Source organism: Chiloscyllium punctatum, chromosome 1, assembly GCF_047496795.1.
Source record: "Chiloscyllium punctatum isolate Juve2018m chromosome 1, sChiPun1.3, whole genome shotgun sequence".
Taxonomy (NCBI): Eukaryota; Metazoa; Chordata; class Chondrichthyes; order Orectolobiformes; family Hemiscylliidae; genus Chiloscyllium; species Chiloscyllium punctatum.
Window position 1 is genome coordinate 98,698,489 of NC_092739.1, and position 17,004 is coordinate 98,715,492.

At 40.0% G+C, this 17,004-nt stretch overlaps 1 protein-coding gene across 1 annotated transcript in view; it reads left to right on the plus strand.

Annotated features, from left to right (window-relative positions):
• Positions 1-17,004, plus strand: part of cspg4ba (chondroitin sulfate proteoglycan 4ba) — a 105,827-nt gene that overhangs the window by 39,093 nt on the left and 49,730 nt on the right. Inside the window, exons 4-6 of the mRNA XM_072571618.1 lie at positions 4,723-5,196; positions 5,462-5,638; positions 8,997-9,195. Coding sequence (XP_072427719.1) covers positions 4,723-5,196; positions 5,462-5,638; positions 8,997-9,195 — 850 coding nt within the window. The remainder of the gene's footprint in view (positions 1-4,722; positions 5,197-5,461; positions 5,639-8,996; positions 9,196-17,004) is intronic.

The window sequence follows — 17,004 nt, forward strand, 5'->3', positions numbered from 1 at the left end:
GGATTGGGGAATCCAGAACTAGAGGGTATAGGTTTAAGGTGAGAGGTTAAAGATATAAAAGAGACCTAAGGGGCAACGTTTTCACACAGAGGGTGGTAAGTGTATGGAATGAGCTGCCAGAGGATGTGGTGGAGACTGGCACAATTGCAGCATTCAAGAGGCATTTGGATGGGTATATGAATAGGAAGGGTTTGGCGGAATATGAGCCGGGTGCTGGCAGTTGGGACTAGATTGGGTTGGGATATCTGGTCGGCATGGACAGGTTGAACAGAAGGCTCTGATTCCATTCTGTACATCTATATGACTCTAATGGGTATGCCAAATGTGATTCAATTAACTTAAAGTCATCCAGCCAAAGAGATCCTTAGTGATTTCACAGTACAGCATCATGTTTCTCTTCACTTGATGGGGGCAGCACGGTGCCTCAGTGGTTAACACTGCTGCCTCATATCGCCAGGGACCTGGGTTCAATTCCAGCCTGGGATGACTGACTGTCATGAGTTTGTACGTTCTCCCATGTCTGCATGGGTTTCCCCTGGGTGCTCCAGTTTCCTCTCACAATCCAAAGATGTGACAGTTAGGTGAATTTGCCATGCTAAATTGCCCATAGTGTGTTCAGGGATGTGTAGGTTAGATGCATTAGTCAGGGGTAAATGTAGAGTAATAGTGTAGGGGAATGGGTCTGGGTGGATTACTCTTCAGGGGGTCAGTGTGGACTTGTTGGGCCAAAGGGCCTGTTTCCACACTGTAGGGATTCTATGACTCCAGCATTTTTTACCTAAATAATTTCTAACCAAAACGTTCAGTGGTATTATACACCTTTGAACTAAGTGGGACTTGAGCCTAATCCTCCTGGTTCAGATGCAGGGATGCTACATATGTGCCACAAGAGCCCATGTATAACATTGTACAGGAAATCTAGTCCATAGATGGGTTGCCCTTTGAGTGGTGAAGAATTTCTTGATTTTGGGTTCTCCATTTACCGCAACTAACTTCAAATATGCGTTCTTTGCCTGACTCGGCCCATGTAAAGTATTATCTTAGTAATGTTTATAAGAATGGCCCAGGTTTTGTGATTGATGTTTGAACTATTCCAACTAATACCAATCACTGGTGAAAGATAGAAAAAGGGATCTGATTGACCAGCCCATGCTTTGTGCAGCCCGTTTTCTGGTCCCTGCGAGACCACCTCCTGAGGCCTTGGAGGAGGGGATCCTATCACCACCGTGGACTCCAATATGCAGACAGTCACTGCTCAACCAACCCCGCTCAGTAAGCGGTCACCGTATGATACGTTCAACACAACCATTCTAAAGCAGGGAAACATGTTGCGAAGTGCTGCCTCTGATAGCAGGGTAGTCACAGTGGGAGGAGAGCATAGAGCAGGGGAGTGGTTGGCTTATTCGAGCATCTCCCTGTAGGGAGCAGTATCTTTGGCAAGTGGAGGGCTGGACCAAAGTCCATGATGAAAGGACCAATTTAGCAAGCTCCAGCACCCGTGAGTAGGGCAGCTGGATGTTGGCCTGGGAACCAGGAAGGGGCACTGTAACCAGTATGCAGCTGCTGGATACCTAGCCAGATAAACAGTCAAAATGTCTCCCAGTCAGAGGACCCTCATTGAAAATGAGAGAGCGCAAGGCAATAACCCAGAACTGAGACTGAGTTCCAAACTGGTAAATGGATGCACTGAGGAGTTACAGCCACGGAGAACATAGACCAGAGCTACTGATGGTGGCTAGAAAGCTGGAAAATGGTAGTTGGGTGGACAAAAAGCCTTTAAAGATCCAAGTGGACCATCTAGACCTAACTCCACAAGGTTCCTAAACTCCACAACCACCTGATGAAGGAGCGGCGCTTTGAAAGCTAGTGCTTCCAATTAAACCTGTTCGATGATAACCTGATGTTGTGTGATTTTTAACTTTGTTAACCCTAGTCCAACACCGGCATCTCCAAATCATTTTTTTTCAGCTGCTTTTTTGATGAATTCACTATTGTTTCATTCCATTGGGTGTTGATCTGGAGTTAGTTATTCAATATTGCATATTGACTCTGTAGCCAGTGAGGATTTGTTTTTAAAACACTGCTGCCATCAGCTGCATGCAGTTCTAAAACAGATCTTTCTTTATTTGCCTTCCTCCTTCCAATTTACTCCATTCTTGTAGAGTGCATGATTTTATTGTGTTTGTACTAATGTGGCTTTTATAGGGATCTGTGTGAGTTCCTCCTTGCACAGTGAGTCATTATTCCTGTTCTTGGTTTTCACTAAACCTGTGGCTGAGAGATGCTTGTAGCAATGCTGCTCTGAATTTTCTGGTGTTACTAAAGGGTATTGTTCTGTAAACAGGAAAAGGTTGTTGTGCAAAGAATTTAGAGCACAGGACCAGGAGATTTGGGTTAAACAAGTGCCATCCTGCTTTATTGTTTCTCACACTTTCAACCCTGTTCATTCTCTCATGCATTTATCTAACATGCCCTTAAATGCCCCTATTTCCACATTTTAAATACTGAGTGAAGAGGGTATTTTAAATTCATTCATGGTGACCATCATTCATTGGGACATCATTAGTTGCCCAGCCTGAACTACCCGTGAGAAAGTAGCAGTGAGCTGCCCTCTGAAACCACTGCAGTCCCAATGGTGTAAGGCAATCAGCTGCTCAAATTGTCATTCTAGATCATGGCTAGTCACCTAGCTCAATGTCCTTTTCCTCTCTATTCCCATATCCCTTGATGTCATTAATGTCTAGAAAGTTATTAATCTCTATCTTGAACATACTCAGTGATCAAGCTTCCACAGTCCTCTTGGGGTAGAGAATACCAAAAATCCTCCACCCTTTAGTGAAGAACTTTCTCCTCATCTGGGTCATAAATGGTGATTGCTTGACTATTCTGTAGGCCAACTCTCCCAGTTTTAGGACGAGTCCTCATCTAAAAGGAAGGGGCATTTTAGTGAGTTGACAATGCTGCTATTGTCATTTCCAGTGCCTAGCTCAAATGGTCCATCTGGTCTCATGTTGTTTTGACTTTGTAGCAGATTTGATGCAATTAAATAGCTTGCTAGGCCATTTCAGAGGCTTTATATGAGGCAAGCACATTGCTGTGGCTCTGGAGTCGCATGTAGATCAGATCAGGCAAGGGTAGTAAATTTATTTTCCTTGGATGTGAATGTTTTACTGGTGATTCTCTCTGCTCTAGTTTTCTGGCTGTTACTTGTACCATGTCTAGCTTGCCTGTAAGAAAGCTCAAAATTAAAGCTAACCATTCAGGCTCTCTAACAGCTCAGTATCTCGAAGCAGTGCTGCTGATGGGAAGCGTTGCTTATTTGGCAACACTGCAGCAAGGTATGTGTCACCGTTTGAAGATGTGAATTTTCCAAAGCTATCCTCAATACAAGTACAACCTCCAATGGTGCTAGTTACTATCCTTTCCTGAGGTAATTTGCCTTTAGCAGCTGGCATTTGCTTTCATAATGATTGCACTGAAATTCTGAACCAAGTAACATGCAAATGTGCAAATTAGGATCAGGAGTAGGCCACTCAGTCTCTGAAGCCTGCTCCCCTCTCAGTAAGATCATGGCTGATCTGATTATTCCCCTTTCCTGCCTATCCCGAATAATCTTTCACTCCTTTGCTTTGCAAGAATCCATTCTTCCTCTATCTTTATCTTTAAAAATGTTGAAGTACCCAGCTCCAGTGCCTTCTGAGGAAGGGAGTTCCAAAGACTCACTACCCTACGTGAGAAAACGCTACTGCTTATCTCTGTCCTAAGGTGACCCCTTAATTCTAAATTAACCTGCTAGCTCTAGATTCCCCTCTTTACATCCATCTTGTCAAGACACCTCAGGATCTTTTATGTTCAAATTAAGTCACTTCTTACTCTTCTAGATTAGTGATGGGGGTCTCCTGGCAAGAAAATAAAGTCACAAATTCAGTGTAGCTTGATTTGACAATGCTTTAGATCCTACCTTGCATTATAAACAAGAAGGTTTTCACAGGACTAGAAACGATGGCAAACAGTTCTGCAAAAGACAGGCAACACATGGAAGAACAAACTTGCACATTTTGTTTCTGACTTTTGTTCGCACAGTATCATTCAGATCCTCTCTCAGCTGCAGTTTTGTGACATTTAATTTCACTGCTAAACTTGCAGAGGTCAATTTACAAGCTAAATTCTAAGCAAATGTCCGCTGACTTTCAGGTTTCTTTGCTTCCCATCTCATTAGTAGATTTAGAATGGAGTACACAAGTTTACAGAACAGGAATCACCAGTCGTTTCATTATATTTGTGCCAGAAATTTGTTAGTTACCCAAAACTAATGCCATTGCTTTGCTCTTCCAAAAAGGTCTTTATTTCCTGTATGAAATAAAGAATTGTCTCTTCCTTAGCAACTCTGTAATAAAGAAATTTGCACTCCAACAATGCCTGAAATGTTACACTGTTTTCATTGTATCCTGAAACCAATTTAAAATCAACACACACTCAAAATTTATTCCTCAACTAAAGAAAATAGTCTTACTCCAGCTAAGATTTCTGCAATGAAAATAATGGCAAGTGAACTTGTTTGTAACTTTCTGTAATGGAGCTGAAAATTGTGCAGGGGTGTTCAGAAATAATGTCAATAATTTTCCAGGGTGTAAAATTGAATCTGCAGTGGGTGGTAGTGAGTAACTTTTTGCAAATGCAGTTATGAGTGTTTTATTCAGTACAATCCCTTCTTTCTTTCAGGCGATGCATGAAGACAACGTGCCATTTGAAATAATTTACAAAGTCAAAATTGCACCAGCTTATGGCTATATTCGTCGCTTTGTTGAAGCAGAGGGATATTATGTTGGAACAGAAGATAAACCTGTTCTGTACTTCACACAACAAGATCTAAATGATGGCAGCATTCAATATGTGCAAATGAGTGCAAATCAGATAAAAGATAACTTTACTGTGGATGTTACTAATGGGATAGTAGAGCTGCCTGGAATTTTAGTCCGAATTGACATCATTCCAAAATTGATCCCAGTGGAAGTGCATAACTTTACAATCAAGGAAGGTGCATCAAAGGCACTAACAGAGGACTTTATAAAAGTTGCAAGTCCACACTTCAAAGAGCTTAATTTTGAATATTCAGTAACAGAAAAACCAAAACATGGACGTATTGAAAACTCCCGTTTTCCTGGTGTCTCACTATTATCATTTACGAGACAACAGGTAACCTGAAAATATTTAAATTATTCTTATTCTGAAAAGCCAGTGGAGGGGTTCCTGTTGATTGAACTTTATTTTTCCCACAATCTTTGTAAACTAGTGATGCATAAAATAAGACTGTCTTTATATAGTTCTCACTGACAATTGATCTCTGACTTGATAGGTGTAGATTTTATTTATTGTTCAGATGCACTGGACCGAGTAAAATTTTAAAGAATCTGTGAACATTGATAATTTGTTTTTAAAAACATACCATTTCACCTTTTAGGTTGAATATGAATTTATTTACTATGTACATGATGACAGCGAGAGTCTCCAAGACAACTTCTCAATAATGATTAATGATACCCAACTGAGAAAAGAGAGTTTGACTCGAACAATTTTTGTTAATATTACATCAGTGAATGATGAACCCCCTGTTGTCATCACAAACAAAATATTCAAAGTAAGTTAATCATTTTTTGATATTGTAAGATGAATGTACACCCAAACACAGTAAATTAATACAAATAGAAAAGTAGATTTACTAGCTGATCTCTTGAGATGTTGCTTTGCAGGATTAGAGATTGTGATATTCCCAATATTTAACATATAATAGTGAGAGCACAGAGGACTCAGCTGTTGTGCAAGTTCATGAGCTGGGAAGAACATAGAAATAACCTCATTGACCACAGAATTAGTGCAGTAGTGAACTGCAAGGAAAAGTATATATTGGAGCTCAGAACAGAGTAACACAAGGCAAGGCTGATGCCTACTGAAAAAAAAAATTGTAGGTCATAAGCCAAATCTAAGAGGCGATATGGGTAACAGAATTAGTAGACTTTGGCATTTTTCAGATTTTGAACTTTGCACATTTTCATTTTTGTTTTTTTTTGTGTAAGGCTCCCCCAAAAAAAGGTGATCAGCTGTGGTGAAATATGTTCTCTTCAATCTCATGACGCCTTGTTGGAAAAGTTTGGTGAAAGGGTCATGATCTGAAACATTTAATTCTCTTTCTGTCCACAGATGCAGCCAGACCTGCTGAGAATTTCCAGTGGTTTTTGTTTCTTTTGCAGATTTCCAGCATCTGTAGTGTTTTGCTCCTGTACCTCACAATAATCTGTTTTGTGAGATCTTATGAGGCCCCATGTATTATAAGAACCATAGTTTTGTTCAGCAAGTGTGTACTTCCTATTTGGGCTAGCTTAATGCATTACTGAATATGAATTCTGCAACGAAGAAGAAACTGGAATAACTACGGCTTGAGAGTTGTTTATTCAATCACAGTAATCCACATCTATTTATTAGAAACTGTGAGAAATGGAGTCATAGAAGCATTTGAAGCAGAACAAAATTTCTACCAAAATAATCAAATGGATAAAAACATATAAAGTAAAAGCACAAGTACATTGTGCATTGTAAGAAAGGAACAAACTATGTGTGCATCGCTGCAGCACAGGTCATTTTAAAAAAAAAAATTTGTGTTGTACCTTCTTATTTCATGCCGAAATGTTTCATTGCCAATGAATAACTTTTTGATTTGTGGTGACTTTAGGCTCATACAAGCAGCCCATTTGTGCAAAGTAAGGCCCCACAAAATACAGCGTATACTGGAAATCTGAAAAATGGAACACAAAGTGCTGGAAATCAATACACAGAAACAAAGTTAGCATTTCATGTTGATAATTTTTCCTCTAAGCTGATCTAATGAACAGCATTGAGATATTGATCCATTAGGCTAATTTTGGTGATGTTTGGCTGGGAAGCTTGAGAATTTTCTCAATTTGCTTTGGATGGTGCCATTGAATCTGGAATGTTTATCTGAACAAGTAACTGGACTTTAATGCTGTGCCTTTAAGGTACTTTCTCTGACAATTTATTTCTCCTGCACAAAATGTGGGATTCGGTTCAATGTTATAGTATTGAACTGTGGCTTGAACCCACAGATTTGTAACTGAACCAAGAATGCTTTCACTAAGCTAAACCCGGAACTTCTAAGACTTGAATAAACTTGTTAATGCTACACTAGGTAACCTGGATTTTGATACTAACACCATCTTGAATTTTGTTCCGAACAATTTTTAGAATCATATAACAAACTAATAGCAAACTCTCTTGGTAATTATAGGATGCAAGCTTGAAATTCCTATATACAGACTTTGTTTTTAATTTTCATTATTATAGAGTGGGTGTGCAATTTAGCCAAGTTGACACCAGAGCACCGAACCTGGCACCCACTTTTTTTGTCAGGTGAAAGTAGAAACACTGGAGGGTTGACTATTGCAAATGTGATTCTTGTAAGCAGATCCAGTTTTTGGGAGTAGAAAGTGTAAAATATGACTTATGGGCTTGACCCTTTCAAGATCAGATCTAAATTTACCAAAGCATTTTTAGAGAAGTAAGATATCCTTTGGCTAGGCCCTTTATCCTCTTTGGAGAAAGTTACCCTTTGGAAGAAATCAAGCGCCCTTTGGGAATGTTAAAAGTAAACATGAATGGTAAGGAAAAATAAATAAATTAATTGGAACTGTTATTCTGTCAAAGAACTTAAATTTGCTCCCTCTTAAATTGAAAACTTCCATGGTTTTTTAAAAAAAATATTCTCTATTTCACTCTCTGATTATAGGATTTGTGTTGCATGATTGATTTCACAATCTAGCATTATCACAGTGGGGTGCCTGTCAGTTTTGATTCATATCTCCTGGTGGTTACAATTTTGGTGTGAGGAGTGACTATGAAAGGAGGAGTCTAAAAGTGTGGCACTGGAAAAGCACGATAGATCAGGCAGCATCCGTGGAACAGGAGAGTCAACGTTTCAGGCATCAGCCCTTCAAGAATTTGGAGGGGTAAGTGGGATGAGAAATAAGTGGGGGGGTTAGGCTCTGGGTAGGTAGGTGGGAAGGCAATAGGTGGATGTAGGTGGGGGGTAATTGAGAGAGGTCAGTGGGGAGAGTGGAGCAGATAGGTGGGCAGGAAGATGGACAGGTCAAGAGGGCGGTGCCAAGTTGGAGGGTTGGATCTGGGATGAGATGGGGGGAGGGGAGATTTGGAAACTACTGAAGTCGATGTTGATGCCATGTGGTTGTAGAGTCCTAAGGTGGACTATGAAGCGTTCTTGCTCCTTTTCTATCAGGGTTTAGTTCTTGAAGTGATCTAGATATAGTGTGTTGGTTTGACAGTGGATCTGACGCACATCAATACCTGCCCCTCTTGCCCTGCGATTGGAGAAATTAAACCATCCAGGATATTTTTTCCATTTCAAACTATCTGCCTGAATCCAGCTTGTAGAATAAGGAATTTTCTCAACTGTCAAAATTCAGGCTCCGATCTAATTCAGAAAATTCACTTGGGAGAAGAATCCACTGTAATGTGTGTTAGTTGGAAACCATTGCTTGGTTCCATTGCCACTTATAGGCATGGTGTGACTTGGGTTCTACATTCCTGTTATTTAATTTGGATAGAGGATTCATTACTTTGAACAACTGGAATCCAAAAGGACAGAGAGAACTCTTGTCTTACAATTTTTGTCATCTCTAAAATTTCAGTTCATCATGATCATGCAACTAAAACAACTTCTCAAATAGGAAATGCAACTGACAAGTGATCGCACTGATTCAGTCATAATATAAACAGTCATGATTTATACTCTCAGGACTAACTGGAAGTCAAAAACATCGTATCATTTTGAACATGAAGTGTAGTGTATGTGCTAAGCAATAATACTAACTTTCAGACTTTTCATGATATTAGGAAGCAGTTTTTATTTCTCAGTGCTAAATAGTTAAACTTGCATGTAAATGACAATTGTTCTTTGTTTTATTTAGGTATGGGTAGGCTCAGTTACAGAGATATCAAAAAGTGATCTGAATGCAGAAGATAAAGACACTTCCCCAGAAGAATTAGTGTATTCTGTCACTCCTCCGAGCAATGGACACCTTGCTCTAAAGATTTCTCCTAACAAACGCATTCTCAACTTCACCCAAGACCATATAAATAAACAGCAACTTTTGTTTGTCCACAATGGTAAGTCATCTTATTTGACTTTCCAGTTTGTTTTAGAAATGCTAATGGATTTAAAGTAGATCATTGTTCTAGAATTGAATGAAAAGATTCTTGATAATATTTTAGGTGTTTCATAAGTGCAGGACCTGATGTGAGGTACATATCTGGGAAGTTGAGACAACTTAGAATTTTCTGGCTATCTCAGATCGGATAAGACTATTTATTTGAAACAGACTTGTCCAAAAGGGGGCCTACTGAAGGATTTAATGTGGTTTGTCAAGCCTTTGTACTAAATCCAGGGAGGTGTAATTGGAGGATCTAATAGGGAGATCGGCTGTCTCCCATATTTACTGTCAAGGCTGTAACTGGAGAGGGACAGTCTGTGATTGGATCATGACCTTAACAACATAACTGCCCGGTGCCTGGAACTGACAGGACCTTCTGGACAATAGCGACTGGAGGAGGAAAACGACAGGCTGCTAAGGTACAGGCTGAGAGGGAGGCAAACTGTCACCTGTGGGGTGTGGTGACAGTGGACAGGTATCTGTGAGGTGGTGGGAGTGAGCAGGCGTAGGGAAGGGGCATTGGGAGATACCAAAGCTACATGAGGAGAGGGAGAGCATGTTACAGGTAGGTCACAGAGAGCAGTGGTTTCAGCAACAGCCAGCCTGGGAAAGCTTGACTGGGTAGGAAAAAGCGCATGTTAGTACTTTCATGGTATGGCTTTTCAGAGATACCACCCAGGGCCTGTGGAAGTGACTGGGAGAGGATGATGGTGGGGAAGGGAGGGGAGGTGGTTGTGTTGGCCAGGTGGATGTGTCACTGACTAGGGGATTGGACAAATGAGTGACTGCACTGAATGGAAGGGGGAATGACTAAATGACTAACTAACTGGGCAGGCAGCAAAGTGAGAGAGAAAAACAGCTAATTCTGTAAGTGGGTGAGGATGTGGAAGGAAAAGTGACTTACTGTTGGGGAGGGGTGTGAACAACTGGGTCTAGCAGGGCCCAGTGAACGAGTGGGAGAGAATTGGATGACAGCAACCTTCCTCCACTGCCCTGCCCCATCTTCTCCCACCTCCACCCTACCTCCTCAAAAAAATGCAAGGCAGGCAGAGAGAGAGAGAGAGAGAGAGACACACACACAAAACCCTGGCTGAAAAACAGTTAACCTGAGAATGTAACTTTTTTTTAAAAAGTTTGTGACTTACACAAGAAAGAAGAAACTATCATGGTATTCTAATAGATGAAAGACTCAACAATGAAGATATTTTTCAATGTATAATTTCAGTTACATCACTCTGTAAACCTTTGGTATAAATTCTGTGCCTTACAATTGTGTCCTCCACAACCCCCTGATGAAGGAGCGGCGCTCCGAAAGCTAGTGCTTCCAATTAAACCTGTTGGACTATAACCTGGTGTCGTGTGATTTTTAACTTTGTAAACCCCAATTTCATGTGATTTCCACTGAGGGAAGCTTGGAGTGTGACCTGCCAGAGGTGATTCCAGGTCAGTGTTGGTTAAACTCTTAACTCCTTCGCTCAACCCCAATCTCCACTCTGGTTGGTCCAGACTTGGGGAGCTTGTCTTTTCTTTTTAACCTCTGGCTCTGTTTTTGGACCAAAAACTCAGAGCAGTGTTATTTGTTAGCAAATCTTACCTTTCTGGAAGTTTCTTACTGTCCCTGAGTGAAGGACAGTTTGAAATGTGCCCCCTACCCTCCCAGGTGAAAACGTAGGACAACCCTGATCAAAAAGTTGCAAAGACCAGAAGGAATAATTGGTATTAAACTAGGTGTGGTTCGTACACATGCAGGCCTGATTTGAGGAGTTAGGTAAATGGTTTGCATTTCGGTGTACAGAGGAACCTCAATCATCTGAAGGACACAGGTGGGGATTATTTCTTTCAGTTAATTGAATGCATGATAACATAGTTAGCTATGCATCAGGATCTTGCGATCTTGTTTGGATCATCCGAAATTTGGTTAATCGAATGCCAGACAATCGAGGTTCCTCTGTAGTAGGTACAAGACTTGAATTTTCAGAAGGCAACTGATCAATTGTAGCTAATTGGATCCAAAATGAACTCAACAATAGGAAGTGGTGATAATCTGTACCAGGAATCGGTACAATAAAGGCAAAAGTGAGGACTGCAGATGCTGGAAATCAGAGTTTAGATTAGAGTGGTGCTGGAAAAGCAAAGCAGGTCAGGCAGCATCTAGGAAGCAGGAAAATCGACGTTTCAGGCAAAAGCCCTTCAGAAAAGGTGCAATAGAGTCTGATCTGTGGAAGTAATGCTATAAATTGAACAGTCACAATACATGCTTCTACCACCAGATGGCATATGTTTACAGAGATTACTGGGTGACTGATAGCAACCATTGCCTTTAGACAAAACCTAGACAAATAATTGAGGATTTGAATGTTAACGTTGTCAGGTGCGAGACAGGAATGGCCAAAATGTATTCCACCCTCATTTCAGAAACCTTATATGGAGTAGGAATAGTAAATCATAGCTAGCTTAATTGGAGTAGTTTTTGTGTTTCTGTAGCTCTGTGTTCCAATGTCTGATCCAATTCTGAGGGACTGAAACCATTAGTTTCATACCTGGTTGACTAATGTTTACCTGTTAATGATGAAGTACAGCCTTGAATTCTGTTAAGAGTCATGCATTTCTAATAACTCTGCTTTCAGAAAGAAAGCCTATGGGTGTCCTCAGTCAACGGTTTTATTTGTATGTGAATGTGCCTGTATGCATTAAAAAATGCTAAATGAAAGAAATTAGTAATTCATGATAAATAGTTGACTTCTATTTTACACTGGAGGATTGCACAGTAGCAGCAGTGTCTACAAGGTGCACTGTAGGAATTCACCAAAGCTCTTTACACGCCAACTTTCAACCTGACAAACATTTCCATCAAGAAGGACAAGGGCAGCAAATACATGGGAACACTACCACCTGCACATTGCCTTCCAAGCCTCCCACTCACCATCCTGACTTGTAAATGCGTCATGGACTCTTCAGTGTAACTCAAAGTCTTGGAATTCCTTCCTTAATGATATTGTGGGTTTACCTACAGCATGTGAACTGCAGTGATTCACTGCAGAAGGCTACTTACCACCACATTCTCAAGGGCAACTAGGGATGGACAATAAATGATGGCCCAGCCAGCGATGCTCACCTTCCATAAGTGAATAAATAAAAGATGGCAGACTATGATGTTCCTATAGGTGAGTGCTAGGACTACTGCATCAATCGGTTAGATGTAGTATATGTGGATATTGAATACAGCACAAAATTTAAAATGTTCTGGTACCAAACTTGGAGTCATGACAGAAGTGAGGAAGTGACGGTCGCTTGTATAACAATATATAGACAAATTAACAGAATGAACAGACAAATGGAAATTAATATAGAAGTGGAAGTGATTCCTTTTAGTCAAAAGAATATAACAGAAGAAATATGAGCAGGATATGGCAATTCCTACCCTCCAAGTCTGCTCTGCCATTCAATGAGATGGTGGCCGATTGCCTGAGATCTCAATTACTCTTCAACTCCCTGATTCTTTTTACAAATCATCTACTTCCTCTTTAAACACTTTCAGTAATCTAGTCTCAAAACTAGTATCATTACAGTCTTATCAATGTGAAAGCAATTGTCTGTGTCTGTCTTAATATGGCAAAACAGATAATAAGGTCCCATCAGTACCCATCAGTAGGATGCACTATTTTATGTGACATTGAATTCAACATTTCATGTGTAAATTCATGTTAACACAGTATGCTTTTCGCACTTTTCTATGAGGTGCCTTGGGATACTTGCCCAAGTAGACATTTCAGCCTGGATCAGTAGATTTCCTTCTAAATCGCAAGGTTGTAAGTTTAAGAAACACTCCAGAACCTAATATAATTTAGCCAGGCACTTGATCGTTGTTGAGGAATTTCTGCTTTGATGAAAGTGCTCTAATTGATATGAGACTTTACACTCCGACTAGTCTATGATGGCATTACCAGTACCTCGATAGTACTGTCAAGAAAGGCACCAAGGGAGGCTGTGGACTTATTCAGGGATGAAATGGTAATTGGTGAGTATAAGTAATGGTGATAGGTTCAGGTAAAATGTGAGTAGTCAAAATACTCAAAAGGAAATGAAAGGCTTTAGCTGCGGCAATGAGTAATTTTAAGAAAAAATTAGAAACAATGGAGCTGGATGTGGAACAGAAGTTGAAATATATACAACCAAATCTCAGCAGGTCTGGCAGCATCTGTAAGGAGAGTAAAGAGCTGACGTTTAGAGTCGAACTGACCTTTCATCAAAGCTTTGACAAAGGGTCAGTTAGACTCGAAACGTCAGCTCTTTTCTCTCCAGCTTTGACAAAGGGTCAGTTAGACTCAAAGTAAGCTCGTTTCTCTCCTTACAGATGCTGCCAGACCTGCTGAGATTTTCCAGCATTTTCTCTTTTGGTTTCCGATTCCAGCATCCCCCAGTAATTTGCTTTTATTGAAATATATGCACGTGTACATATACAGGTAGTTCTGGGATAACGCACGTTTCAGCAGCACAATTGGGTTATAAAGTCATTAAAGAATTAGGGAGCAGTACTTTGGAGAATGCTTACCTCCATCAGCAATAGCGCGATTCCTGCGGGGATAGGTTTGTGTGCTTCATTCTATACGCCGAAACTTCTGTGCCAATCTGCACATGCACAGTATCTGAGCATGTGTGGCGTCAACACCGGTCTTCGTGCCATTCTGCACATGCGCCAATGTGCATGCCGAAACCTCTGCAGTGTTCAGCATATGTGCTGGTGTTGCCATTCTAGGCATGCGCTGGTGTCTGCCCATGTGTGATATCAGCGCCAGAGTCTCTGTGCCATTCCGCATGTGTGCTGACAGAGCAGCTGTTTGTGAGGGGTACTGTATAGAACAGCTTTTTACATTTTTTTAAATGCACTGTGTTAAATCTACTTTTATTAATAAATATGATTTCAACCTTCATTCAAGCTATGCTATACTTAGCTATACTTTTGGGTGATTTTTGAGCGATCATGAGTGTTTTTTTTTGCCCTTTTTCCCATAATTCCCATTGTTTCTATTAAGCAGGGTTTAGCTGGAACGCAACTATGATATTATAGAACTAACCTGTAGTTATGAACAAGTTGGGAAATGCCATGCTCAGTTGAGGCACGTACCCTCCTCCAAGGAGCCTTGAATTTGCAGTAACATTGACTTTTGACTTTTAATATTTAATTAAACAATTAGCAGCCCCACAGATGCAGAACTTCACTGGACCAAAAAGCCCATGAAAATCTAAAAGACACTGTAAAACAAGGCTTGTAAATTCACTGGACGTATTCCATTCTGGAAGGAGATGAATGGCTTAAATAGCTTTCAACCTGTTGAAAATAAAGGAAGGGATTTTATTTTGTTATAATGGCAGAGTCAATTCAAAGACTTAAAAGAACATGCAAATAAACCAACCGAGTAACCAGGAAAAAGTGAGGTAATGGAAATTGCAGGGGGAGGAAAGAGTGCAAACCTTTTGATGCAAATCTGAGATGAAACTGAACTTTGTGGGTTGTGTTAGTCCTGCAATGGGAAACTTCTAATGAGCATCACTAGGAGGGAGCATTTTAACTGAGTGCAACAGGTGGGTCAGTTTAGGGCTGGGGTACCATCACACCAAATCATTGTCATCAGCATTAGGCCTAACGCCTGAGTCTCATTGAAATCTGAGGCAGGCTTTCCAAAATGGGCCAAGACCTAGCTGGCCGGTGACCACATGCTTAGGTTTGTGTGACTCTCCGACAGGAAGATAAGTGATGAGGAGGGAATCTTAGCACACTCTCTCAAATGGAAAATTGTGGAGGATCCTGGGATTAAAAACCAAGACTCCTACATTTCTAGGTCTCATGAGGAAAGTTTTAACCTTTTTGAGATCTCTTCAACCTGAAATCACAGCCACGCTCAATAAGTCAGACGTGCTCAGTTCACCTAATAGAATCACGGTTGGCATGTAAGTATGTGACTCCTATCTGATTTAGGTGGACATTACTCTTCTGAAATGTTAAAATCCCGCTGGAACAAGTAAGTGAGCCACTCAGTCGTAAATACCCTCACAGCCCCAAAATTACACTTTTTTTTGTCAGAACTACCTTATGATGCTGATTCTCTAACTGGAATGTTAATGTGTCTCCCTTCTCTGAACACTAACAGACACTTCCCACATACCTGACAAACAAGTAAATAACCACTAAAATCAAAGTTACATATATTAATGTTCAAACAAAAGGGCAGAAAAATACCCAGAAGGAAGGTAAACTATTGTTCCTGAAGCTCCTTTATAAGTCAGACTTGGAGAGGTCAGAAAGAGTTACTTGGCATGCTGCAGAGAGGTAAATTCATTGGCAAATAAAATAAAAGATGTTTGAAGATTAAAAAGCAATTAACTAATCTCATTTGATCTTTGCATGTAGAGATAAGGACACAATTAATATAATATCCTAGATTTAAGGAGGTACGTGTAGATTTGGGACATTGAACAGAGGTGAATGAGCAGGTTTTGCACCTCATACACATTTTCTATTTCTGTTTCAGATACCTAAATGTGTGCAGTGTTTTTTATTCTTAATTTGATAATTTAATTTTTCAATTACTTTCCATTGGATTGTTTTGATTAACACACCTCCAGTTGTATTTCCAACTACCAATTGGAGGGATTGCTATTTTACGAATATTTGTCCTGTTTAATTTAAATGTACAAACTGGAAGGTATCAAAGCTGTGATCATTTTCCACAAAATATTCCCCATTGCATTTCTAAGCAAGTATAACAGTTACTTGTTATTGGGCAGGTCAAGTTTTTAAATGTCCTGCAATTTGGCTGAAAATGTTGTTAGCTTTGTTTTGGAGGAGGAAGAACAGTTTGTTAAAATAATTAGGTCACTCAAATGTTTTTTATTGTAGTGTAAATACAACTGAAATGAAATAATATTATTTCCCTATTTTAATTATTATAATAGCCTACAGTGAATTCATTCCAAATCTTGAGTAATTAGACTCTGTTACAATTCATTAGAATGTTTCTTTTGACCTGTGACTGCTGCAAATAAGCATTTTGCTTTTTAATTAGGGGAAACCCTGATCCTAAATAGAATAGATGACACATTTATGAGTATCTGTGGGAGATGACTTATGTTTCACAACTATGTTGTCTGGCTGCTGAGTGTCTTATTTCCATCCACTTAACAGATGTAAGTGTGTTCTGAGGGTGTTCATGATGTACTCTGTTTATAGTAGGCAAAATGAATTTGACAACACACTTAGGTGAAAATATAACAGCATTTTTTAAAGTCCTCTTGGTGTGGATTCAGAATAGTTGAAGGGAGTACATTGGTGATCATGGTAAGATGGTCATTGAGTGACATAGCCTTTGAAAATTTTGAAGAAATTTGAAAACGGAAGGAAAGACCTTATATTAATTGGAGTGTGAGGTGCTCTTCAGTCAACAGGAAAAATGTTATCACAATGATGGTATATTTACCATAAAAGCATTGTATTCATAGGTACAGCACAGAATAGGCCTTTCGGCCCACGATGTTGTGCTGAGGATTATTCCTAATCTAAAATAAAATAATCTAACCAACGCACCCCTCAACTCACTGCTATCCATGTGCATGTCCAGCAGTCGCTTAAATGTCCCTAATGACTCTGCTTCCACCACCACCGCTGGCAATGCATTCCATGCATTCACAACTCTGTGTAAAGAACCTATCTCTGACATTTCCTCTATACCTTCCTCTTAATATCTTAAAACTATGACCCCTCATGCTA